Raw genomic sequence first — 27,178 nt, forward strand, 5'->3', positions numbered from 1 at the left:
CTCCATAGGAGGGAGGCACATCTCTCCTCTGTGTGTCTTCCTGTGGAACTCAGTCTCATGGGTACAATACAAACACACAGTTCAATGTTTTGGGCAGAAGGAACCTCTTTAGTAACCTGTAGAGCTTCTTGCCTTCCCCTTTTGATGGAAGGTGCAATACTAGGAATGGGATGTTTTGATGGATCTTGGAATATTTTTAATTCCTTGTTTAGAAGGGTGACAAGAGCTATTCTGTTACTGCTTCCATTCCCCAACTATCCTCTAAGAATCTCTTGTGCGCCTGGAGGCACAAATGAAATCAGAAGGAAAGATATATGATAAAGACTGAGATGGTATAATCTAGGAATGCCTGGAGTGTATAATGATAGGGACTAAATGTACAAATTTAAAATGTTTTTGCATGTGGAAGAGCAAAGGAATGTCAGTACTGCAGAGTGTTGAAAATAGATGGTAATTCATATTTTAAAACTTTAACTTATATGTGAGACTAAAGCAAAAAATGTTTATTTGGTACAAAATTTATATTTTTGCATTTCCCAGTGCATTTCCTAATATAACGTATGTGGACAGCTTAATCGAACACTGTAAGTACATGGAACCTTGAGTAGGGCATGAGATTTTGTAGGTTGGTCCAGAGTGATGCCCTGATAAATCCCCGAGTGATTCGAACAGGGAATAAAAAAGTATTTGCAAAGTCCCCTTGGGGGAATGGTGAGAAAGGGGGAAAATTCAACTGCCCCAAGCGGAGAATTCTTGATATTCTCACAAGCAGTGGAGACAACCAAAGCAATAGGCTGAGCCCCCAATCTTGGGTTTGTTCATATGAAACTTAACCCTGCAAAGGATAGGTTAAGGCTACTTAAAATTAGTCTTAAGAGTCACCCCCAAGAGAACCTCTTCTGTTGCTCAGATGTGGCCTCTCTCTCTCAACCAACACAACAAGCAAACTCACTGCCCTCCCCTTCTCTACGTGGGACATGACTCCCAGGGGTGTGGACCTTCCTGGCAGCATGGGACAGAAATCCTAGAATGAGCTGGGACTCAGCATCAAGGGATTGAGAAAACTTTCTCAACTGAAAGGGGGAAGAGAGAAATGAGACAAAATAAAGTGTCAATGGCTGAGAGATTCCAAACAGAGTTGAAAGATTATCCTGGAGGTTATTCTTATGCATTAACTTGATATCACCTTTTTAGTTAAGGTGTAATGGAGAGGCTGGAGGGAACTGCCTGAAAATGTAGAACTGTATTCCAGTAGCCGTGTTTCTTTAGGATGATTGTATAATGATGTAGTTTTCACAATGTGACTGTGTGATTGTGAAAACCTTGTGTCTGATGCTGCTTTTATCTACCTTATGGACAGATGAGTAAACATATGGATTAAAAATAAATAAATAGTAGGGGGAACAAATGTTAAAATAAATTTAATAGATTGAAATGCTAGTGATCAATGGAAGGGTGGGGTGAGGGGTACGATATGTATGAGCTTTTTTCTGTTTTCTTTTTATTTCTTCTGAATTGATGCAAATGTTCTAAGAAATGATCACGATAATGAATATACAACTATGTGATGATATTTTGAATTACTGATTGATATGTAGAATGGAATGATCATATGATAAGAATGTTTGTATGTTGGTATGTTTAATAAATAAAATAAATTTTAAGAAAAAGAAGAAATAGAAGATCTTAGCAAACCAATTACAAATGAAGAGATTCAATTATTTATCAAAAATCTTCCTACAGAGGAAAGCCCAGGGCCAGATGGTTTCACAGGGAAATTTTATCAACACTCCAAGAAAAACTAACACCAGTTTTGCTCAAACTCTTCAAAAAAAAATTGAAGAAATAGGAACACTACCTAACTCATTTTATGAAGCTAATATCAGTCTAATACCAAAAACAGATAAAGACACTACAAGAAAGGAAAACTAGAGACCAATCTCCCTAATAAGTATAGATGCAAAAATTCTAAACAAAATTTTAGCAAATTGAATCCAATGATACATTAAAAGGATTATACATCGCAACCAAGTGGGGTTTGTACCAGAAATACAAGGGTGATTCAAGATAAGAAAATCAATCAGTGTAAATACAGCACATTAACAAATTGAAAGGGAAAAATCCCATGATCATTTCAATTGATGCTGAAAAAGCACTCGATAAAATTCAGCACTCTTCTCTGATAAAAATACTTCAAAAGGTAGGAATCTAAGGAAACTTCCTCAATATCATAAAGGGTATATATGAAAAATCCACAGCCAGCATCATTCTCAATGATGAGTGATTGAAAGCAGTCCCCCTAAGATTAGGAATGAGACAGGATGTCCATTGTCACCACTGTTATTCATCATTGTGCTAGAAGTTCCAGTTAAAGCAATAAGGCAGGACAAAGGAATAAACGGCATCCAAATAGGAAAGGAAGAAGTAAAACTTTCGTTATTTGCAGGTGACAGTTGACCATGTTTGCATGTGCTCCTTGTCTATTTGTGTGTCGTCTTTGGAGAGGTGTCTGCTTGATTCCTTTGCACATTTTTTGGTTGGGTTGTCTTTTTGTCGTTGAGTTGTGGGAATTGTTTTTATTCTGGATATTAGAGCCTTGTTGGATGTGTGGTTTCCAAATATTTTCTACCATATTGTACATTGTCTCTTTACTTCTATGATGGAGTCCTTTGGTGAACAACAATAACAAAAAAGAATCTCTTGTGCCCCAAAGGAACTTTTAATGGAAGCAAACCAGAGAGAGCATCTGTATGAAAAACCGTAACAGGGCACTTGTTTCATCCAGGCAGCAAACTTCCAGTAAATTCTGTTGCTCATCCATTTGCATGGTATCAGAATTATTCAGGCTTTGTTTAAAAAGAAAAATAAAACTGAGAAATACTCTTCTGCAAAGCACACTCCCCCTACATTTCAAGCTATTGAGAAATGAGAAGACCATAGACAGGCCTCAGGCACAGTTTTTTGCATGATTTCAAGAAGAAGGGGCAAGAAGCTGTATATCAATTTCCACTAGATTGATGCTCCATCATGAAGTAAAAGGAATGGACTGTAAGAAAGCCAGTGTTTTATATTTTCTTGAACATTCATTCAGAAGATACTTTCATTAACTTTTGCAGAAAAAGATTCTTTGATACTGTAAATCCGTATTCATTTTTCACTTTTATGCGGGTGGCCTACTTGCTGCCTTGCATTGACCCCTTCTGCACTTGCTTATTTATTTCTCTCATGAGCTCGCTAGATTTAAATTCACTACGTAAATATGTAGTCCAGTACCTTGTTTTTATTTTGTTGCTAATTTCCACCAATCCTGCCTAAATCCAATAGTAAGTAACTTTCCATTTAATGAAACAAAAGTAACAAAAAATAGCTATCTCATTGATAGTTGCATTTACATTCTGATTTTACATATTTAATAATTATTTTAAAAATTTATAATGCATCTGTAGTTTTGATGAACTGTGTGATAATAATAATTGTAATGAACATGTAATCCAGAAGAAAATCTTAACATTTAGAACCTTATAATCAAAGGAAATTTTTTAAAATTTAAATTTGTATACATATTATTTCAGATAAATATGTTACATAATAGATATCTTTTAGGCAAAAACATGTTAAATTAGAACAAAATTCTGGGAGGGAAATAGATTTAATATGGAAATTCAAAGAGTAAAAAAAGAACAATATAAAAGTTCTATCTGTTAAATAAAAGAGTCGATTTTTTAAAAATGGATACTAAGAGAATTAAAATCATTATATTATTTACAGTCCATTAGATACATTTGAAATTGTGGAATAACAGTTTTATTTATATTTAATATGCAATATACATTATTATATATGCAACTATTTAACCTTATGGTAGAACAGTTTTAGTGTCAACTTAAGGATACTTGAGGAGGTGGAACTCTTTTTGCATTGCTTCTTCACTTAGCAAATTTACCTGTTAAATTGAAAAACACCATGGATAATCCACAATAGAAAAAACATTGTGTTGAAGCAGAACTAAGGGTGTGACTCAATATAGGCAGACCATTAAAATAAGGGAAATACCTCAGTACCCTTTCACTGAAAAGACAAAAAGAAATGGAGTTATTCGAAGCAAGAACAGTTTGCAATAGATGTGACAGATTAGATTCTGTTAACTGAGGGTTTCAGACACTGAGATGGGTTCTGAGGGATCCATTGTATTTTATCATCATTTTTTTCAAGATATAAAACCTGTCTAAAAATCTCATACTATTTTTTCAAATTGCTTTTTCATCCACCTCTTTCCAATAAGCACCTTCAGCTGTCACATGTTAACCTTCACAAGACCCTTCCAATCTCAGATTGATAAACATGGATACTTTTATGAAAATGGTAACTGCTTCTAACATGAAATTGAGCGCCTATTTTTTCCCCCTTTGCTGTCAGTTGTGAAAATGCTAACTCTATCAAGAGCAAATAAAATAAATTCACCTTTTCTAGCCTTGACTAAAAATAAAATTTTCTTTGCTGCTTGTGTTGCCAACTGCACAATGAATTCTGTTTATTTAAATGTTATAGTATTCATATTCATGTTTATATCCAGATTTAGGCAAAGGTGACTGCATTGGCAAATAGTTGGTGGTTCAGTAATTAAACCAGGCTTGCGTATGTGTCTTAGGCAGATTTGTATTTCTTTTTGCCAGAAAACATTTTCTCTAAATTATTTTCTACGTTATGATTTTTAAAAATTTGTTTTGTAATTATGTTCAAACTATGTATCTATGTCCGTATCTCTAGTCTTTCTCTCTCTCTCTCTCTCTCTCTCTCTCCAAATCAGGAATTCCTCAATGGTAGGCAAAATATTCATTATGATAACAGGAGGCATAGTGGATGCCCACACTCTGATAATCTCATCTCCTTATGTGCTCTTTCTCTGTTCTTCACTTTCTGTGACAGTATAGCAATAAAAAATTGATGTATGCTTATTCTTTTTTTTATGTCAGTAAAAAATAAGAATGGTTAAAGGGAAAAGTTATTTTTTTCCTTATGCTTTATAAAATACAAAAATTTCACAATATCACTCCAAATCATTTAATAGCTGAGAATAACCTTTATAAGAAATGTGTAGCTCATATATGAAGAAAAATATAAAAACTCACTAAGAGATATAAAAGAAGATCCTAGACTGGAAGTCTAAACATTGTAAAAAATTTTAGTTACTTTGAAATTATTGTATAAGTTTAACCTAATTTCAATAAAATATTTTTTGGGGGTGGGGTAACTTGATTGATGAAATTGTTCTAAAGCTCATCTAGAAATATGAATAGGAAGGGTAGCCAACAATTTTTCAAACCATTAGATGAATAATAGGAAGGGATTTTTTCCCTTCTAAGAGTTACTGCATATTAAAAAGCTGAAATAATTAAATAATATATTAATGGTATGAAAATAAATAGGGACAGGCCACAGTGGCTCAGCATGCAGAGTTCTCGCCCAGAAACCCGGGTTCAATTCCCGGTGCCTGCCCAAGTGAAGTAAAAGATAAACAGAAATGTTCCAGAAAAAAGTTTTGAACCAGACCATGTTACTGTATCCACAACAATCATAAAGAAATCTATTATTTTGAAATAAACATTCAAAATAGACCCATATTTTACACCAAACACCAAAATAAGTTTTAGATATTTCAAAGAGTTAAAGTAAAAAATTAAACCACATGAAAAAAAAGAATATTTGAATGATCTTTAAATATTCAAGGATCAAGTATTAAAGCATTGGAAAAATTCACTAAAAAACAGATCACAGATAACCATACAAAACTTTGCAATGTCTGTGTATTCAAATAATGAAAATTAAAAGGTGAACAACAAACCAGTAAAATATTTGCGACAAATTAGACAGATATATCTTGCTAATCTGGGATCCTCTGAAAACAGTGCTGAGACAAAGGCTTGCATCATGGAGTTTATCTGGTTTATTCTACACGCAGCAAGAGTCTGGGGCAGGAGGAAAAACCAGTACAAGGATGCTCTATCAAGTTGTTGATACATTATAGATGAATGGAACTCAGTCTGTCTGGTAACCTCTAAGAAGGCTTATGAAATGAATCTTAGCTGTCCATCCTGAGGGGTGAAAGGAAAATATTTACAGCTCCCATCTAGGTTGATGAAAGATGGCCCCATGGCCATTAACCCTTGTTTCCAATTAGCACAAGTATATAAGTACAGAAGTAACAATACTAATTGTGGTGCCAGAGAATCCCCAGCACAAGAAGCAGAAAATGAGGCATGGTTTGAGGGAAGGTGCTGCCAATTGTGCTGGTATGGAACTAGTCAAGTTGCATGGAACCAGTAATCACAGCAGTGGTTCAAGTAAAAAGTGGATTCAAAGAGACTTTTGATATGGAGCATAAGAGGATCAAATTGAGTCCACTCCTTGAAACACTCAAAATTACTTGTACCTGTTCTCAAGTCCATCAGAGAGTCACCTTCAACATAGTAGTCAACTGTAATTTCCTCCAGGATTTTATATAAGAGGATTGGTGGAACAAGCTATTTTTATTGTTTGTGCAAGTCTCAAGGCTGTAATTGATACCATTTTCTCTTCCCTCTCCCACTTTGCAGATCACTCACTCTCAGCCAGTATTTCAGCTAATCTAATTCGCTTGCCGGTAGGGTGACCCAGACTTATCTTTGGCTTTAGTTGGGCCATGATTGCCGTAATCACAGCTAGTCAAGGAAGCATTGAGAGATACCCCAGTGAATTTCCTGATACCCAAACATATTCCTCTTTGCCTCCACTATATAACACCAATCCTGTGTCTTTTGGTAATGAGGGTCAGTTACTCCATAATATCGTCATTTCTTTCTTTTTATATTCATCCACTGGCACAGAGAGCACAAAGTGACCACGGTGAATTATAAATTGAGGGTCCCTGGATCCCTTCCTTTATCTCCTGAGGAAAATATTTCCCCCTGAGAACTAAGTCCTGTAAGTCAAAGAAACCTTAGTTTGGAAAATACAGCTAAGTCACTGGGACACACCTTGATTATGGCCACTTGTTATAGAACTAGTGCATCACAGGATCATGTGCCTCTTTTTGAACCTCCTTTGATGAGCAAAGTGGGTCTCTGATCTGAAGCAATGCTGTGCAGCCTTCCATGCTTACAGATAAGGCGTTCCATAAGTCTTCAGTCCAGGGTGCTGGCTGAGTCAATGAATGGGGAAGGCAAACCCACATTCAAAAAATAGATAGCGGTTTTGATAAAGGCAGATCACCACGTGCCTCCAGGGTAGAAAGGTCAGATGTAATCAGTCTGTCAAGTGGTCAGCTTAAGAAATAGTGCACAATGAAGGCTTAACTTCAGTCTCTGCTATTGGCAGGTTGAGTCTCTAGCAGTATAAAAGCCAGGTTAACTTTGCTGAAAAGGAACCAATCAGTGCTGCTCAGCGGATCCATTCATAGCCCCAGTCCTTGCCAACATGGCTAGTTAGTTCAGTTGACAAGAAAGGCTAGATGACATCTACAGGTTGAACCATCCTGTTCACTGGTTTTTAAGTGCCTTTCCTGTACCCACTATCTGCAGTGGGTATTCTACAGCTATGTTAAGAGATCCACCCATTATGCTCACGGCCATTGGCCTATCCACATATCCCATTAGCCAAGCCACTTGCCACTGCCCAAGTATTTCTTTATATTTGTACTCAATTTTTTCTCCACCCTCACTCCATTCAAAGTGAAGGACCACATGTGCTGTCTGTAGTTCTATCTACTACGAAGCATTTCCCTTCACTGCTTTCCTTTTGACCACCTGAAAACGAGGCTGGAGTGCAGCAGCTCGATTTTGAGCATCAAGCTGACCCTTGTGTGAACCCACATCCAAACGTGTAACTCCTCCATCAGTTGGTGAGGCCTAGGTGTAGTTGGGGAAGTGGCCTTCTTACCCTTGTGACTCCATGACTTTGATAATATGTCACTCAAAATGGTTATCTTCAATGGTGCAGTTAATACCCATGATCAGGCTCTCTGTCTATACTGGGTACTCCAGGAAGTACTTTTCAAAGTGTGTTGTTCCCTACTGTGGAAGGTATGCACTTGACTCCTTTCAGGGTTACTGCAGACTCCCAGAGATCCTTCACTTTTACAAATATTTCTACCAACAACCAATATGCTGGGATAAATGCTCAAACAATAAAAAGGAATGAACTATTGAAGAAGCAACAATATGGATGAATTGCACAAAAATTATGCAGACTGAAAGAAGACCGGCAAAAAAGGGTATTACTGTATGACTCTATTTATTCAAAATTCCAGAAAATGCATTCTAAACTACAGAAATACAAATCAGATTGTGGGTGGGAGGGTGGGATTTCCAAGGGACACAAGGAAACTTTTGGGGTTGGTGGATATGCTCACTCTTTTGATGGTTGTGAAGGTTTCCTGTGTGTTGTCTTAGATTCCTAGAACTGTCATGACAAAGTACCACAAAATTGGGTGATTTAAAACAAACTGAGTTTATTGCCTCACAGTTCTGGAGTCTTGAAGTAAAAAAAAGTGTCTCAGAATTATGCTTCTCTCTGATGGCTATGGGGAAGAATCTATTCCATGCCTTTCTTCTGGTGTCTGGCCTCAGTTGTCACATGACGTTCTCCCCTCTGTCTGTGTCAGAATTTCCTCTTATAAGGACACTATTCATACTGGAGTAAGGTACCACCTTAACCATTTGAACTTTAATAATCCTATGTCTAAACGAGTTCACATTCTGAAGTACTGGGGATTAGGAATTCAACATATCTTTTTAGGAGATACCATTCAATCCATAATAGGTACATACATAAGTCAAACATGAACATCAAATATTCACTATCAATATGTGATGTTTATTTTTATCTCAAGTATACTTCAATAAAACTGTTAAAGACAAAAACACTGATAGCCTTCTGAGTCAACTGATAAATGGGTCAGAGAAGATTGTCAAGTGCAATATCTATTTCCTCCAAAATCCAAAGAGGTCCACCAAGAACTGTGCCTGCTTTTTAGTGATGGTAGGACTCCAGGGGTAACACCTTTTTCTTGGCCTTTTCATAAATAATGTGCCATAGCAGTTCTGATATCTTAGGCAATTTTTGCATCTAGATTTCAGGGAACCATTTCATCAGAGTAAAACCTCCTCTTATCATAAATAAATGATTTCCTGTCCAACCATATATTCAGCCCTTCTTCTCTTGGTCCAACATCCTCAAGATCCACTCCTGTACCTGTTCTCCTAACTCTTGCCAATATCTAGTAACCAAATTCAGTCATTCCTTCAGTAAACAAAGCATTGTTTTTAGAGCAGGGATGTATATTGGGCTTGGATTGTGTCAATACCTGATTCTGCTTATTTAACTGGAGGCAACAAAGGATGGCAGGAGAAAATCATTAGGAGGACAGGCATTGTCTTTCAAGGAGCCTTTCTCAAGAAAGGTTTCCCTCATGTATTTCAGGTAAGGGACAACTTTTCTCCTCTATCAAGAAGAGGGAGCTGCTTCTACTAGCCTGGAGGGAATTCAGCAGAATCTGATAGTTCAATGATCAGATTTAAGAAACCATAACCAGACTGATCAAGAAGAACAGAGAAAACACAAGTCACCAACACTGGGAATGAGAAAAGAAGACATCACTTCAGTTTCTGTTGGCATAAAAAGATAAGAGGATATTATGGACAGTTTTACACTGATGAATTTAACTATCTGGATGAAGTTGTGAAATTCCTGGAAAGGTACTACTTAGTTTGCTGATTTGAAACTGTTATGTACTCCAGAAAGGCCATGTTCTTCTAATCCAATCTTGTGGGGGCAGACCTATTGTTGGGTGGGACCTTTAGATTAGATTGCTTCCATGGAGATGTGGCCAACCCAATTCAAGTTTGGTCTTAATCCTTTTACTAGAGCTCTCTATAAAGAGAGCAAAGACAGAAAACACACAGAGAGCTGAGAGCCAACACAGAGAGCAGAGAGATGAACCAAAACACAGATATTTGGAGATGCTAAGCTAAGAGAAGAAAGGCAGAGTTTGCCATGGAGAAACTAAGTGAGGACCCACAGATGCTTAAAGAGAAAGCAACTGGAATCAGTAGCTAAAGGCGGTGGAACCAGGAGCAAGGACCAGCAGACGCCACATGCCTTCCCAGCTGACAGAGGTGTTCCCAGATGCCATTGGCAATCCATTTCTGGTATATTGCATTCTGGCAGCATTAGCATTAAACCGGAACAGATTTTGGTACCAGACAAAGAGGTCTGGGGAAAAGATATGTGGAAAGGCCTTTCTGAGTGAGCAAAAAACATGAAGATATTTGTGTCTCATGTGAATACTCATCAGAGGGTGACTTCAGCAGAGGAAGGTTTTAATAATCAAGTGGATAAGATGACCCATTTTGTGGATACCAATCAGTCTTTTCCCCCAGACACTTTGTTATTTCCCAGTGGGCTCTTGAACAAAATGATCATGGTGGCAGAGATAGAGGTTATGCATGCAGTCAGCAGTATGGGCTTCCACTCACCAAGGCTGACCTGGTTCCAGCCACTGCTGAGTGCCCAATCTGCCAGCAGCAGAGAGCCACCATTCCCTGAAGTGATCAGCCTGCTACTTGGTGGCAGTTTGATTACATTGGACTACTTCCATCACAGAAGGGGCAGCAGTTTGTTCTAACTGGAATAGACACATACTCTGGATATGGGTTTGCCTTGCCTGCATGTAATGCTTCTGCCAAAACTGCCATCTGTGGACTTACATAATGCCTTATCCACTATCATGTTATTCCACACAACATTGCTTATGATCAAGAAACCCATTTCACAGCAAATGAGGTGTGGGAATAGGCACATGTCCATGGAATTCTCTGATCTTACTATGTTCCCCACATCCTGAAGCAGCTGGATTGATAGAACGATGAAATGGTCTTTTGAAGACTCAATTAAAATACCAATTAGGTGGCAATACTTTGCAGGGCTGGAACAGTGTTCTCCAGGAGGCTGTGTATGCTTTGAGTCAGTGTCCACTCTATGGTGCTGTTTCTCCCATAGTCAGGATTCATACATCCAGGAATCAAGGGGTGGAAATGGGAATGGCACCACTTACTTTTACCCCTACTAATGCACTAGGAAAATTTTTTTACTTCCTGTTCCTGCAACCTTGAGCTCTTCTGGTCTACAGGTCTTAGTTCTAGAAGGAGGAATGTTTCCACTAGGAGACACAACAACTACTCCATTGAACTGGAAGTTAAGACTGCCACCTGGCCACTTTGGGTTTCTTATGCCACTGAATCAACAGGCAAAGAAGGGGATTACTGTACTGGCTGGGGTGACTAATCCTGACTGTCAAGGGGAAATAGGACCGTAACTACCCAATGGAGGTAATGAAGAGTTTGCCTGGAATATAGGAGATCCCCAAGGGTATCTCTTAGTACTACATGCCCTGTGATTAAAGTCATTGGAAAACTGCAACAACCCAAACATGGCAGAGCTACGAATGGCCCAGAAACTTCAGGAATGAAGTTTGGGTCTTCCCACCAGGCAAAGAACCACAGCTAGCTGATATGCTGAGGGTAAAGGGAACATGGAATGGGTAGTAGAAGAAGGTAGTAATAAATATGAACTATGACCACATGACCAGTTATGGAAATGAGGACTGTAATGGTATGAATATTTCTTCCTTGTTTTGTTATGTGCATGTTTCTTTTTTTAACATAAAGCAAATTTTTTTTTCTTCTCTATCTTATTCCCTTATCATATAACAAATTGTATTGTTCATGTCATAGTATTGAAGTTACAGGATATCAAATTTAAGATTGAATATTGGGGGTACAAGTGTAGTTCAATGGTAAAATTCTCACCTACCATGAGAGCTGCATTCAATTCCTGGCCCCTGTTCTTCCCCCACAACAAATGGTGCTGCAGTAATGAGATAGTCACATATATAAAGAATGAAATGTGACCCCCACCATACGGCATACACAAAAAAGTGAATATTACCAAGGACTTGAACCTTATTCTGTAGAGATTTAGTGCATTTCTAGTCATATGCAGGACAGTTGAGTATTGTTAGGTGAAAAATATGGTTGCTGTTTTTTTTTGTTTAGAGTTTAATCATGGTTTAAGGTGATGTGTATAGCTGCCAAGTGGACAAGGGGTGGACTCTGATGGGTAGGTTCATGTGTCATGTTGGCCCAGGTGATGGTGCCCAGTTATCTAGTCAATCAAGCACTGGCCTTTCTGTTGCTGTGAGGACATTTCATGAACTTATATCATCAACATGCTGATTGCGTCATTGGCTGATTTCATCTGTAGTCAGCTAAGGGGAGTGTCCCCTGCAATGAGTGATATTTAATCTAATCAGTCAACATCTTTAAAGGAGAAGTCAGAAGAGAGAATCTCTCTCTCTCCACTTCAGCCAGCTAGCCTTTCCTGGGGAATTCACTGAAGACCTTCATCAGAGTTGTTAACTCATGGCCTGCCCTTTGGAATTTGGACTCATGCATCCCCACAGTTGTGTGAGACACTTTTATAAAATCTCATATTTACAGATATCTCCTGTTGGTTCTGTTTCCCTAGAGAACCCTGATTACTTCACTAAGTGAAACTGACAGAAGAAGTAGAAAATATAAAAAGTCCTATATCCATCACAGAAATTGAATTCATAATTAAAAGTCTTACTAAGAAAGGAAATTTCAGGCCCATGTGGTTTCACCATAAATTTTTCTAAATAAAGGAGAGAGAAAATCAATCTTGTACAAACTCTTCCAAAAGTTAAAAAAGAATATTTTCTAACTCTTTTAAGGAAACTACATGAATAGAAAAAAAGAGACAAGTCATATGATAATCATAATAGATATAGAAAAAGCATTTTGAAAAGTTCAGAATTTATTCATCATAAAAACTCTCCACAAACTAGAAATAAAAGTAATCTTCCTTACCTGATAAAGAGCATCAACATAAAACTACTACAACCATCATATTAATGGGGAAATGTTGAAAACTTTCCCTCTGAGAGTGGGAATGTGACAAGGGTACTGCTCTCAGCAGGTTCTTTTCAGTGGTGTAGTAAAACAATGAGGAGAGACCAAGAATATGAAGATTGGTAAGAGAGAAATGAAACTATCATTATTCACATATAACCTAATTGTTATTTGAAAGAATCTACAGCAGAGAGATTATAATTGATACATGAATTTAATTAAATTGATGGATGTATGATAAATATGCAAAAATCAATTATATTTTATATGCTACTATCAATCAAATATAAAATGAACATTTTAAATTGACAGCATTTATAGAAGCATCCAAAATATCAAATACCTAGGTGTATATATATAGATATATATCCTTAAAAGTGAGAAGACCTTTACACTGAAAACTATAAAATATTATTGAGTGAATTTAAATAAAACATAAACAAATGAAGAAATAATCTATGTTTATAGATTGGAAGACTCAATGTTGAAAGATGTTAGTTTGCCCTAAATTAACATATAGATTCAATGAAATCCTAATCAAAATCCCAGGAGGACTTTTTTTGAAAATTGACAGGAAGATTCTAAAATTCATGTGGAATTCAGAGGGCCAAGAATATCTAAGGCAGTTTTGAAGAAGAAAAACATATCTGTGAGCACTTAACACTACTTTATGTGAGGACTTAATGCTACTTTATGTTAAGACCCCTTATGTCTCTAGGACTGTCTGATAGATCAAGAAAGTGATGAATGGAGCAGAATAGAGGGCCTATAGATGGAGCAACAAATCTGATTTATGATAAAAGTGCCAGTACAGTAAGTAAGTCTTTCATCGTCAATAAACATTATATTGGTTAATTGGAAATCTGTTAGGAGAAATGTACATTTGACCTTTGTCTCAAACCATTCCCAAAAAGCAATCTCTTAAATGTGAGAGGTAAAACAATAAATCATTTAGTCCAAAACATAGAAGAACGTCTAAATCATAACTTTGAATTAGGCAGACTTTTTCTTATACAGGCCCAGGGTGCTAATGAAAAACAAATAATAGATAAATGTACTCTATTAAAACTAAGAATTATGTTCCTCAAAAAACCCCCTTGAAAGAGTGAAAAGGCAACTTACAGAATAGAAGTAGTTCACAAGACAAAGGAGTTTTGGCCATAATATTGAAGAATCATAATACCCACTTCACTGGGTGATCATAAGGATTGAATAAATAATGAAAACTAACTTCATTGCATAGCACCTCCCTTCTTTCTCCTTGACTTTATTGAGACTCAGTAGAAGCAAGTAAAATAGAGAATTTGTAACCAACTGTCTTCCACTGCTCTGTCTCCAATTTGTTTATTTCTGATTTAATTCATTTTCCTTCTGGAGAAGGTATATGAGAGTTCTCTTAATAAATAGGTGTAGACCTCCTAATTTTCTCTTTTTCTTCTGAGGGTCAATGAAAAGTTTTCCAGGACCAAATATTCACTTGGCTTGTTGCTTCTCTAAATAAAAAAGGACACCTAGTTTGGCAGCCCTGACTTATTTAAAATGACATAACCCAATATGAATGAAGTAGATTTAGATCTTTAATATTATTGTGCATGTCCCGAGGCTTATATCCCTCCTACAAAGTTGTGTACTATATGTATTTATTTCTGGCTTTAGTTTGTCTTTACAACTTTATGTGGTCATAGCAGATGTGATTATTTATGGGAAATCTCTGAAGCAAAATTAGCAATGGGTTTTAAAATTCTTACTGGAGATGATTTGGATTTAAGTATTAATTCCTCTTGGTTCATTTATCTAAGGATCATTATGGAACCTACGTGAAGAACTTTAGCCAGAATAACCAAATTCATCTGTAACGTAATTTATTATTGACAAATTCTTCCAAAGGAGACAAGTACAAGCTGAGTAATTTATCATTGACTTATCCTTATATTTTGTGATATTCAATGGTGCAGGTCCTCCTCCCATTGCTTCTGAGGATGGATACTTTTGATTAGGTAGAAACTAGCATTTCCCTTCATACTTGAACCCTTTCTGTGATGGTCCAAACTTATTATTATTGTTATTATTTTTTAATGTCCATGGAGAACCTGGCAATATAAGGAATTAAAACTGAGATGGTGTTAAAATACATCAAAAACATTGTTTATGTTAGGGAAAGTCACATAAACCAGAATCCTGGAAGAAGATTCTTAGGAACATTTCAAAGTTTGTTCTTGAAACTTCCCATTGGTTTTTGTAACTTAAGTGTAAATGTAGTTAGTTACGCACAGTATGGGGTCAGTAAGAATGTTATGGAAACTGAGACTCTAATTGAGCCCTGGAGGGCTTACAGTCCCCAGATTTATATTTTCAGAACAACCACTAAAAATGCTGTAGATCCTTGGCTCTGCTCCAGCAGGGACCTGTTTATCGCCCTTCTCAATTTGATATAAATTTTGAAACAAATAAAATACAATTAAAGAACTTTTAAGCAGAAATGTTCCCATTGGCTGAATTCCATCTTTATCATACTGTCCACTTTAGCTCTACTGATTACTTTAACTTTTTAAAAAAAAAAACATGTTCCGTTTGTTCAAACCTACTGGTGAGCAGGGCACACCTTGGACATTTTGTATCTGTCTCTTGTAAATTTCAGCCTGGATATTTCATTCCACTATTTTGCTTGAGGAAAATGCTATCTATAGACTCACTCTACTTTTTATTATTGTTTTATATCTCATATAGGAAATTTATAAAAATAAATTAAAAAGGTATTTACCATCTCACTCCAAAAAAATGAGGTGAGGTAGTTCAAAAACAGTTATAAACAGCTTACAGTTTTTTTTTTTTAATTTTATTTTTTAACATTTTCTTTGACTCTGAGGATAAATTGAGTGGGTTGTGGGTCAAGATACAAATGCTTATTATGGAACTTGGTTGCTTATTTTCAGGCAAAATAGATGTTTTCATATCAGGTAAAAATTAAGTTGTGGGAAATAGTCTTTTTCTTATATGGAGTGATAAAAAATGAATGTTAACAGACCTTCTCTCAATTTTAAAAAATGTAAATTCTTATATTTAAGTGATATGGAAATCCTTACTTAGGAACTGGATTGTATTCACTGATCATAGAGGGAAAAGTACAGATTTTCTCTCTGCTGGCAATCTGGTTTCATTATTCTGAAGTGTGGAGGTCTTTGTAGCCCTGTATACTTAGTCACAGTATCTAACTTGTTAGAAAGAGCTGCTCAACAGTAACAATTTAAAACCAAAAATTTTGTCAGACATTTTCTAAGATTTTAGTGGATTGTACCCAGAAGTATTCATTGTAGCTGATTAATTAGTCCAAGTTTCCTGACTGCTTGTCAGCTGATGATTCATAGTGGTTTACTTGAAACCCATGCTTTCTATGGCATTGTTTAGGCTTTTTCTATGACCACGAAAAGTCCATAGTAGCTTTAGAATTTTTTTTTAGCCAAAATTATTTTGGCTGTGCTTTGTGAATTTTGGAGGGCGTGGTCAGTCATGTTTCTTAAATTACACGGCATAGAAATAAGTTTTCACTTATTTAAACAAAAAAGAACATTGTCAAATGGATATTGGGTCCTTCATGGTCACTAGGCAAACTGGAGATTGGACATGAACAAAATGGGGCCAGCCCGTCAGAGCCACCCAAAACCAGTCCCAGGAGGGTCTCCTGACACAACTCAGCCCCAGCTCCCCTTCTTGTGGAGGTGACCATAACTGGCACTGGGCATTCCCCTGTCCTGCTGTAACGTGTATGCAGCCCATCCCTACTGCTGCTGCTGCCGGGAGGAACTTTCCTTAGTCCTGTTACCTTGTGGTAACAGGATTTTTCCAGATTGAAAAATCCAGAGTATGTGTGTCTAATCAGCCATGCTGTGTCACATCCTGTGCCCTGTAGCTGCAGGGCTGGAAATACCTGAAAGGGACCTTTAATTTGACATAAGCTCAGCTTCCCCTAAGACTTGGAGAGTAGAAAATTTTCCAAATTGCCAAATGCGGGAAGGTGGTTCAGACTCCAGGTAGACAAAAAAGTCCCAGTTAACTCTAGGGTCTAGTCAAACAATTGTTCCTATGCTGACATGGACCTAAACATGCTTCCTAGAGAAACTTTGGAGCTGTTCCCATGGCCTGTTCAGAGCAGCAGTTCGGAACTGAGACATTGTCCTAATTACCATGAATGGACATTTATACCCTTGGTTTTCTGGGGGACTTATCTTTGATTTTCTTTAATTTTTCAGTTCTTGATAATAAACTAGCCCTAGAAAAAATTTAATCTTAGTAGGACGCTGCCTTAATTCAATGAACACAAGCATTTCCTTCTGTGCTTATTTGAAATAGGAGCAGGCGTTTTCTAGCTTTTAGTGGCATATGGTGCTAAGATTTTATCATACTTTCTTATAAAAAGCCAGGAAACTCTCTCTGCTTAAAAATGTATGTTTATAAACAATAGGCTTACAATGATTATTCCCATCTGTTAGGTGAACATAATTTTTGTATTATGGGAATTCCCGTAATAGGTAGAGGACTTTGCAACTTTTTTTGTTTATTTTTTCCCTGGTGAGACATAAGACTGAAGAGATGGCACAAAGCAGTATATGCCAAATACACAGTCTTGTATGTGCTTCTCCATGTTGTTTGAGAGCAGTGCTGTTTTTGTGGATTAGAACATAGGATGGCTATAGAAATTCATGAGGACTTAGAATGCTTGTGGAATACTGCAAAAAAGGAAAAAGTAGAAAGTAACAATGATATACCTATGGTAATGTTGCAGTAATAAAACTGTCCTTGAAGTTTTCAACATTTCTTTTCTAAAAAAACTTTTGTTTACTTTGCTTTAACCTTATCTCAAAATGCCTTTTTATTATAATCAAAGTTGCTCATTCTTCTAGTCTTGATTTGTAATTTAAATAAATGGCATTCACTCTTTATGTTCAGTTTAATATTATTCTGATTATCTTCACTAATTAATTTTTTGTCTGAAATGAGCCTTCCTCATACTAGAATAACATATTGAAGATTAAAATTCAGCAAGATATATTTCTTTCCATAAAAGGTTTTATTAATCCTGCCTTGGATATTAAGAAGGTTACCTGAGGGAAAACATATTTTGATTAGTATTTGCTTAATGCAGATTTACCTATATTATCCAAATGTTTTATTCACTTAAAAATTATGCCCAACAGTTCCTTTCTTGGTTTGACTAATTGGACACACTTGAATAAAAAGATGAGCAATTCGTTGAATATACATGATTTCAGGGTATGCTTAGCAACTGAACAAATAACCCATACTATGCACTTCTCCTTTAGTCTGGCATTTTTTAAGTTTCTCTGATGATATTTTGCAAGCGGAAGTAACTTTACATAGCAGGTTACTATCACCAGAACATTTTTCTTGTAAAGGATAGCATTGCTGCATTTTTGTTTTTCCTTTCTCAGAAAATATGCTACCATGTGAGTGAATTTTAGATCTCTGTTTTTCTTTCTTATAGATAGAGGCATTCTCATGTGTAAAGAGTATCCAAACTGCAAACTTTACTACTTCCACTCTTGATTTGTTTGTGAATATGTCCTAGAAACTGATAATTAATGAACCATCTTAGATGACTTACAAGGCGTGGACGCAGGAGCTGTAAAACTCACTTCTAGTGGTCACTGGATTTCCTTACTTGGTTCTGGATTTTTAAAAACCTGATGTCATAAAACTCCAATAAACTAAAGCAGGGCTTTTATAGAAAAAGCATTTTCAAACTACTTATATTTTTCTGTGAAAGTTTACTAATGTTTTTAGACTGGCATTGATTTGAAGGATGATTCTTTTTATAGTTGCAGGGATGGAAAAGACAAGTGAAATGACTTTTCAGTCATTCAGAATCATTTTAGAAGCTAATGACAGGATGCATGTGAAGAAGTGAAAGACAGGCGTCTAAAAATTGTGTTGGGAGATGTGTACAGAAGGGAGAGGGGTCAGGTCATGATGCCATTCTTTTTTTTGCCTTAGTCACAACCCCCAAGTGTTGTTTGAACTTCTGTATAAAGTGACTGAACATATTGTATTAAGACTTTGTTGCCAATTCTAGAAATAGTTTTTAGAAATTCTGAGGTTTCCACAGAGCTGTTATTAGGTATGATTTTTTTATTGGAAGCTCTATTTAGCTGTCATGATGTTTAATCATTTGCCATTCTTTCATTCATTTGACCAGTAGTGAGTGACATCTACTGTGTGCATGCCATTGTAGGCACGAGGCAGAATGAATAGAACGGAGGTAGACACTACCACCATGTAATATTTATAGTCTAGTGGGAGAGACAGATATTGATTAAACAATCTCACTGATTAACTGCAATTGTGATAAGTGCCTGGGTCAGGGAAGAATTGCATAGATATTAGTTTATCAAACATAAAATATTTGTTGAGCATCTACTAGATGAAATGCCAGTGCTGTTCTAGGTACATATCATTAACACTTCTTTTTTGGTATTTGGCAGGTATATTATTCCATCTTTGCAGAGACTGGATGCTGGGTTTTACCGCTGTGTTGTACGAAACAGAATGGGAGCACTCTTGCAAAGAAAATCAGAAATTCAAGTCGCATGTATGTGTACATTAAAAAGATCTTCAAATGTTAACTAACAAAAATAAAATGCGTTTGGGGAGCTAATCAAAATCACTTAACCATTGTAAAAATTGAGATTTTTTTCATTGATTCTGTTTGGGATAGAACATTTATGAAGTAAAAATTTGTTGCAATACATAAATAAACATATAAGATAACTAGTTAAATGTTGGGGCTAACGAGGTAAATTCTGCTTTCTCATTTCAACAGAGCCTACATGGCATTGTGGAGGTTAAAAAAATGAATGTGGTACCTTCTATTTTATTAATCAGTTAGCTGCTCTTAACTTTTAATTATATTCAGATTCAAATGTTTTTAGAATAAAGGAAAACATTTAGATAAACTTTCATCAATTCACAATCAGTTCTTTCAATGATGATTTAAAAAAAAAAAAATTTTAGCCTCACAAGAAAAAAATGCATGGATAGTAAATGTCCCAGATGATATTAATGCTCTAGTGATTTAATTAATTTTAATTAATTTTTATTAGGCAGGTCATCTTGGAGAATAAAACCTTTAAAAGTTATCCCAAATAACAAAATGCAAGTGGGCTTAATTTTGCTGTAGTCTTTGGGGGGAATAGAAGAGGGAACTTGGCCACCACAACTTTTTGTAATCCAAAGTCTGTGAAAGTAGGACCTACCTATCATGGACTCCTGTTTTCTGTCTCCTTTAGTTTATTTTGAGCTTTCAGTTTACTGTTAAAATTGCTATTTTTGTAAAAGTAAGCAAAAAAAAGTCATGAAATTTTAAATTATATCTTAATATGTTCTAATAGAGTTTAGAGAACTCTAAAGAGCTCTTGAATTGGGCTTTGCTAATCAGCACTGACATTATTTCATTATTTATTGTTCTGGCCCCAAATAGAATTAAAGACTAGAATTAGAAGGGCTAATTCTACTATAATTACTAATGATGAAGTAAGGTGCTAATGCTACATATGTTTAATTACATTTTTAATCATTAGGAAGGTTTATTACATTGTCCTGAATTGTGGTGAAATCACTCAGCTAAATCTCTCTGTAGAGTTACTGAAAACTTTTATTCAATTGACTAATTGAAAATATAATAAATAAACAAAAGTACTGATCAATGCCAAAAACGTATTTGAATATGTTAACAGCTTGGAATTTAGCATTATATTACATTCTCTCTCATAAAATTAAGTTATGGACTTTTTCTTGCTTAATTATTTTTATTCTTGTTTCTGTCCTTTATCTTTAACTCTTAGGATTTCTTTCATTTCCCTTTTTCCTTCCACTTGATACCAGCTTTCACTTTATTATTTTAAAATAACTTGAGGTATTTTTTTATTCTGAGTAATTAGCTTGTTTCATCTTTTTCCTTGAGTACTAACCATCGCTCTCACATAGAAAATAATTCCTTTTGAATCAAAAAGCTATTGATAATAAAATTCTTCTACATACTATTCCAAATTTATAACCATTAAGGCAAAAATATTTTGTTCTGTGTATATATGCACACATTTATCTGTACCTGATTATAATAAGGACATTTTTCAAAAATGTTAAATGTTACTTATTAAAAAAATGGCTAATTATACCTATATTCTAATTGCTGTTTTGTTTTGTGACCTCATTGTTTAAATGCTATTGACCAGTAGAAGAAAGAGTGTAACAAAGCTTACGTGCATCAAATAAAGTCAGTGGGGTGGGAGCAGGATAGCCCTTTATAAAGGAATCAGTGTTTAGAAAAGTTTGCTCCCAAAGTCCTATTAAAGAGATTCACCTCCAAAATGAACAGAAGGAGAAACTGAGCATGGCCAGGTCCTGGAGTAGCTGAACCAGCCGGAAACACTTGGGAACGGGAAGATGTTTAAAAACATTTCATTAAACAATTCTTGTGGAAACTGCTCATTAGAGCACTAGAATGCTTTTCTTTTTTATTTCAATATTAAAATCAGTTGCAAACGTTTCATTGTATTGTTGCAGTGAGACAAAGACCATATGGTTCTGCTGATTAATGCATTTTTGGGGTACTTTCGATGCTCTTGGATTTTGCCTCATGCTTCACTTCACAAACAAATGTGCACTCATCAGCACTCCTGTTCAGTCTGTCTTGCCTTATTGCTTAATTATAGCAACATCAGTAACTTTGCTTTGTACCCCCCCAAAATAATTTTTCTAAAACTCAAAAGGTCTAATTTTTCTCTGCAGATATGGGAAATTTCATGGATACAGACCAGAGGAAGACGGTCTCTCAAGGACATGCAGCAGTTCTGAACTTCTTGCAAATGACCAGCTGCCCCCGGCCACAAGTGACTTGGTTTAGAGACGGGCACAAGATTATTCCAAACAACAGAATGTAAGTTCCTCCAAATTTTAAAATATAGCTAATTGCACTTGCTGACACTGTTTACATAATAAGTGTACCATTTATTTAAGCTTTGAAAAGAATGATCTAGTACAGGTGTCTTATCCCAGTCCTTAATAAACAGCTATTTTAAGACTGGCTTGGGAATTTTTAAGTAATGTAAGAAAATAGCATGTAAGTTATTCCTCATGTCCTGAAAGTAAATCATACCTCTTTATAGTCCGTTTGTGTGTGCGTGTTTGTGTATGCACGCACACATGCACATGTATATGCTTTTGGATGCACTTATTGAGACGTCATTATTGATCCTGAGTTGACCTGAGTATTCAGGTCCGAGTGGTAATTTAATGAGTTCTGATGTTCACTTACAGAACGATGTGTTTTCCCCCTCTTTTTATTGAGCCGTATTTGATGCTACTTTCTCTAATGATAAAACAGTAATTACTGTTTATTTCCTCTTTATCCTTTTATCCTACCATGACAGTTTTATTTCTCTTGGTCTAATTAGTGGTTCACCCAACTATTGCAGAATAGTTGCTTTGTGATTAGATAAGCATTATTTCAAGGTGTTCTTGCCTACCCCACATTCAAGATGATTTATCTAATACCAAAAAGGGTTTACTTCATTTGAAGCTTCAAGTGATTTAAAAAAAATTGATATGAATTTCAGAATTTGGTATTTTGCGATGTAATTTAAATACCTCGGAATATGAAGATTTCAACATTTAAAAATGGCTCACGGAATGCTGTAAGCTTAGGCTAAAGTGAAATATTTATGCCATCATGTGGTTGCGCTCAGATAAAAATTCATGAGGGAAAAAGCTCTTATTTTGATTTTGCATTTTTTTTTTTTTACAAAAAGCATAAACGTAAGACCATTTCTTGAATAGATTTCAAGTGTAAGTATGAAAGTAACTATGGGGAGTAAACTCACTTTCTACCCTACCTGTGCATCCACGGAACTCCTTCCCTAAGCCTAATTGTACCTCCTTTCACCTTGGCATCTGAACCCTGCTTGAACCTTGTTTAGCAAATGCTTCTATTTTGGTTATTGTAAACGGAAAAAAATTGAAAGACGTAAAAGCTGTATTTAAAATTCTAGTGGTACTAGTTACCATAGAAGATAGAATAACTGCTATCCTATTTTCTTTATTTTATTAAAAGTTGCCTAAGTATCCTCCTTTCAACTGACTTCAATTATAATAGATGCCTCTTGAATCTGGGCAAAGCAAAGGTGAAGGGTCACTTTCTCATTCTCTTAGTAGCCTGTTAGGCTGAAGAAAAGGCAGCTAAGTTAAGAGCCATCCCTTTATAAATATTCTGGGGGTGTTACCATGTTAGGTACAGGATGGTTGCTCAATGCTGGAGTGAATGTTGGGGAAAATTAGTACTAGGGCAGGGTAGATTGTGGTAGGCTTCCTTTCAAGAGTCCAGTTAATGTCAATGATGGTGGAATTCATAATGGAGGGAGTATTTTAACTCGCTAGCAAATAGCTCTATATTAACTCATTTGTTAAGCTGTATTCTAGCTGCATCCTTCAGACATTTATTCAAGAAGGATGAAGACCACGGGATATAGATTAAAATAATGACTCTTAGTTCTATAAGTTCTTTTTTCTTGAAAATTCATGCTAAAGACTATTTAATTCCCAGTGAGCTAATAATATAAAGATGCTAGTAGCACTTTAACATAGTGTCATATCAAGCAAATGGTCTGCTTGCAACTGCGAAGCTATTGATAAATTTCTAACCTCAGTAGACTAATATGCTATTTTTTAGAAGATGAGGTGAGGCTGATTATGGATATTTACACTTTTGCAAGGCCCTTTAGTTTCATATTTTCCACCTCATCATCATCCCACATTTATTAGGTACCTGCTGTGCAAGATATCATAAATCAGTATGAGCATGGCCTCCTCACAAGTTTAGACATTCTTCAAAGATATATTGCTTTCCACCTCTGAGAAAATTCAGCTTTCAATGGTAAATGGAAGGCCATTTCTGCATTACCCCTGCCCGACCGTTAGCAGACCAAAGTCAGATGGCATTTGGTCTGTTCTGCACCACCAGAGGTGCAATTTGTAAACTGGAGCATTTGGCTAAAAGTCTTTCACACGAATCAAAACACAGGTCAAGCTTCCGAATCTGCTTTTAACCTGATGATGTGAGGGCAGATTCCCAGCACATCCTCTCATAACCTTCAAAATGTGAGCTTTGGGCTTCAAATTAAGTGATATATATCATCTTCATTTTCAAGGAAAACAATAATTCTAATGTTTTCCAACTTGAAAAATGAATTATGTAGCCTATTAATAATATTAATAGCAGTTATTATTTATTCAATAGCTACTTTGAACATTTCTTCTCTAATCCTCACAGTAGCCTTCCTAGGTAGGAATAATTAGCTCCACTTATAGCTATAAGAAGTAAAGATTAGAAATGAAAAGTGACCTACCCACAGGCACACAGCTGATAGAAAGCAGAGCTAGAACTCAAACCCAGGACGCCTAACTCCAACACTCATGATCTCCTCACTGTCCCAAGTTAATTCTTCCTTTTCACTTTATTTTGCTGAGCATTTTTCATACTTTTTGATTGTCATTCCAGTGTATTGCTTTGGTGCTTTTTTCCTTTTCTGAAAACCACTTTTCAATGTGCAATAAGTTCAGTTAACCTGGGTTTGCTATGAGCTGCAACCACACATAAGCACACATGCCCATATCAACACTGAGTCTGCCTGTGTGTTCATTATTTATCCCTTTTTGCACCTGATGGTCCCTAACTTCAGAAATTTTTGACAAAGAGAAAGCAAATGTGGCTTTCCAATTAAGGCATGGACTTCATCAAATTCAGAAGTCTGGGAGATGGAGCTGGAATTTCTGTCTCTATAGAGAGAGCACAGGGTCGATGGCAACAAAAGATATGGGGTTGATTACCATATCTTTTGGTACCCTTCCACTGACTGGCAGCCTCCTTGTTCTTGTTAAATAAGGGAAGGGGGTTTATGTTGTATAAGGAAAACAGCCCCAGAAAGCTGTCATGTTTCAGAAAAGTAACTGAAGCAAACGCCTGGTGATGATACTGGAGCTGGCTCATACTCATTTGAGAAAGACTAAATGGGGCTCTTACAGATTTTTTACTTATCTTTGGAGCATTCAAACAAATGTTTATTCATTCAACAGGTATTTATTGAGGACCTGCTAGATACGTGGCATTATTCTAAGCCTTGAATGTATAGCAGTAAACAAAATGCCTGTCCTCAGGAAGCTTCCATCCAAGTGGAAGGAGACAAACTTTAATCTATGAATATATAGTCCATCAGGTGGTTATAAGTAGTGAAGAGAAAATAAGGTAGAATACGGGAGTAGGGAATGCTGGGTGCTGGAGTGGGTTACTATTTTAAGCAGGGACTCAAGGAAGGCATCTCTGAAAATAAAATATTTTAACAGAGACCCAGTAAATTAAGGGAGCAAGACAAATATGAAGTAGGAGCATGCCTGGTGGCACAGTGTGTTTGAGGAGCATTGAGGAAGTGTATGGGACTGACGTGGAGAGTGTGCCTGGGAGAGGGCTGGAAGGCTGGAGAGGTGGTTAGGCAGCTGAGCACAGACTCCAGAGCCCTGTTATTTAGCCTCCATGAGAACTGTGGCTTTAACTCCAAGGACTGGAGCAGAGCTGCTGGGCTGATCATTCTGGCTTCTGGTTCTGATGACAGGAGGAAGGTCAGGAACCAGGAGGCCGGTTAGGTCTGTGGCAGTAAGTCATATGGCTTAGATCAGGGTGGTTTTGGGAGAGACAGTGAGAAGTGTCAGATACTGAGATATTGTGAAAGTAATATCAACAAAATTTCTTGTTGGATTGGATGTGGGATATAAGACAAAGAGAGAAACCATACATAACTCTTCAAAAATTTGGGTGGAGTTATCATTTACTGAAATGGGAAGACAGTTCTGGAACAAACAAGTTTTGTATATATGTGCATGTCTGTGGTGTGATGGTATCTGAAATTTGTTTTGAATCTGTTAACGTTTAAGGTGCGTATTGGATAGCCAAGGGGATCTGCAGATTGGGTACATGTATGTATCAGACTCAAGGGCAGCAGAGAGGTCTAGGTCAAATTTAGGAGTTTCTGATGTATTGATGGTATTTAAAGCTCTTTAGAAACCACAAACCTAGAAGTATATAAGCCAGCAAAGTGCCAGCAGCATCACTGTATCAGTTAAGATGCTCTTGGCTGTGGGTAACTGAAATTGGCTCTGCCTCTCTTTATTGGAGTACAGAGTTACAACACCAATTGAAGGTGAGAACCAGGCATAACCAGAGCTGTCCCTAGACCCAAGGAGCAGGGAGCAGGCCTCAGAGTTTACTAGTGTGCTGCCACACTGCTACAGGTGCCTGCTGGGCATTGCCGCAGGCGTTTCTGTCTCTGTTTTTTGTGTCACTTACTCAAAACTCAAAGTTCTAAGAGTCTGTGCCTGAATTCAGGTGACATGCTTGTCTCTTTCCTCACCCCTGAACAATATTCAAGGAAGATACCATGATTTTGTTGATTTATTTTCAAGTATTAAAAATTCTAATCCTCTTAAGATTTAAAACTTTAACTTCTCACCTATTTTGAAGCCTTTTTTTCCTTCTCTTATTAGCTCAGACCTGAGTCAGATTCAATAAGCTGTACAAGGTAGGAAGGAGAGGTTTATTCTTTTTTAATCTGTCCTCACACTTGCTAGCTTTTACTTGTGGTTTTCCAGTATTGGGTAGAGTGATAAACAGAATTAAAGTTCTCCAGAGATGTCTACCTCCTAATCTCTGAAACCTGTGAATGTGCTGGATTACATGGCAGAGGGGAATAAGAGCTAGAGATGAAATTAAGTTTCTGTATAGAATTGAAGTGCTAATCAGCAGACCTTCAGATAGGGAGATCACCTTGGATTAGCTGGGTGGGTGGGATCACCTTGGATTATCACAAGTTCTTTCTTATATATGGAAGGAGGGAGCAGAAGAGTCAATGCCAGAGTGACGTGAGCTGAGAAAGACTTGACCAGCCATTGCTCACTTTGAGGATTAAAGGGGATCACAAGTCAAAGAATATGGGCAGCCTCTAGAATCAGGATAAAGCAAGGAAATGGATTTTCTCCTAGGGTTCTGCTGACACCTTGATTTTAGCCCAGTGAGACTCATTTGGGAGGTATGACCCCCAGAACCTTAATATCATACATTTGTGTTTTAAACCACAAAATTTTAGGTAATTTGTTGC

At 36.5% G+C, this 27,178-nt stretch overlaps 1 protein-coding gene across 6 annotated transcripts in view; it reads left to right on the forward strand.

The window, feature by feature from the left end:
• The window catches only part of SDK1 (sidekick cell adhesion molecule 1), a 1,057,379-nt gene that overhangs the window by 416,183 nt on the left and 614,018 nt on the right, over positions 1-27,178 (forward strand). For all 6 annotated transcript variants that reach the window (XM_077140486.1, XM_077140483.1, XM_077140481.1 and 3 more), the window contains 2 exons: positions 19,463-19,569; positions 21,768-21,915. In XM_077140486.1, coding sequence (XP_076996601.1) covers positions 19,463-19,569; positions 21,768-21,915 — 255 coding nt within the window. The remainder of the gene's footprint in view (positions 1-19,462; positions 19,570-21,767; positions 21,916-27,178) is intronic.

This window comes from Tamandua tetradactyla, chromosome 23 (assembly GCF_023851605.1).
Source record: "Tamandua tetradactyla isolate mTamTet1 chromosome 23, mTamTet1.pri, whole genome shotgun sequence".
NCBI lineage: Eukaryota > Metazoa > Chordata > Mammalia > Pilosa > Myrmecophagidae > Tamandua > Tamandua tetradactyla.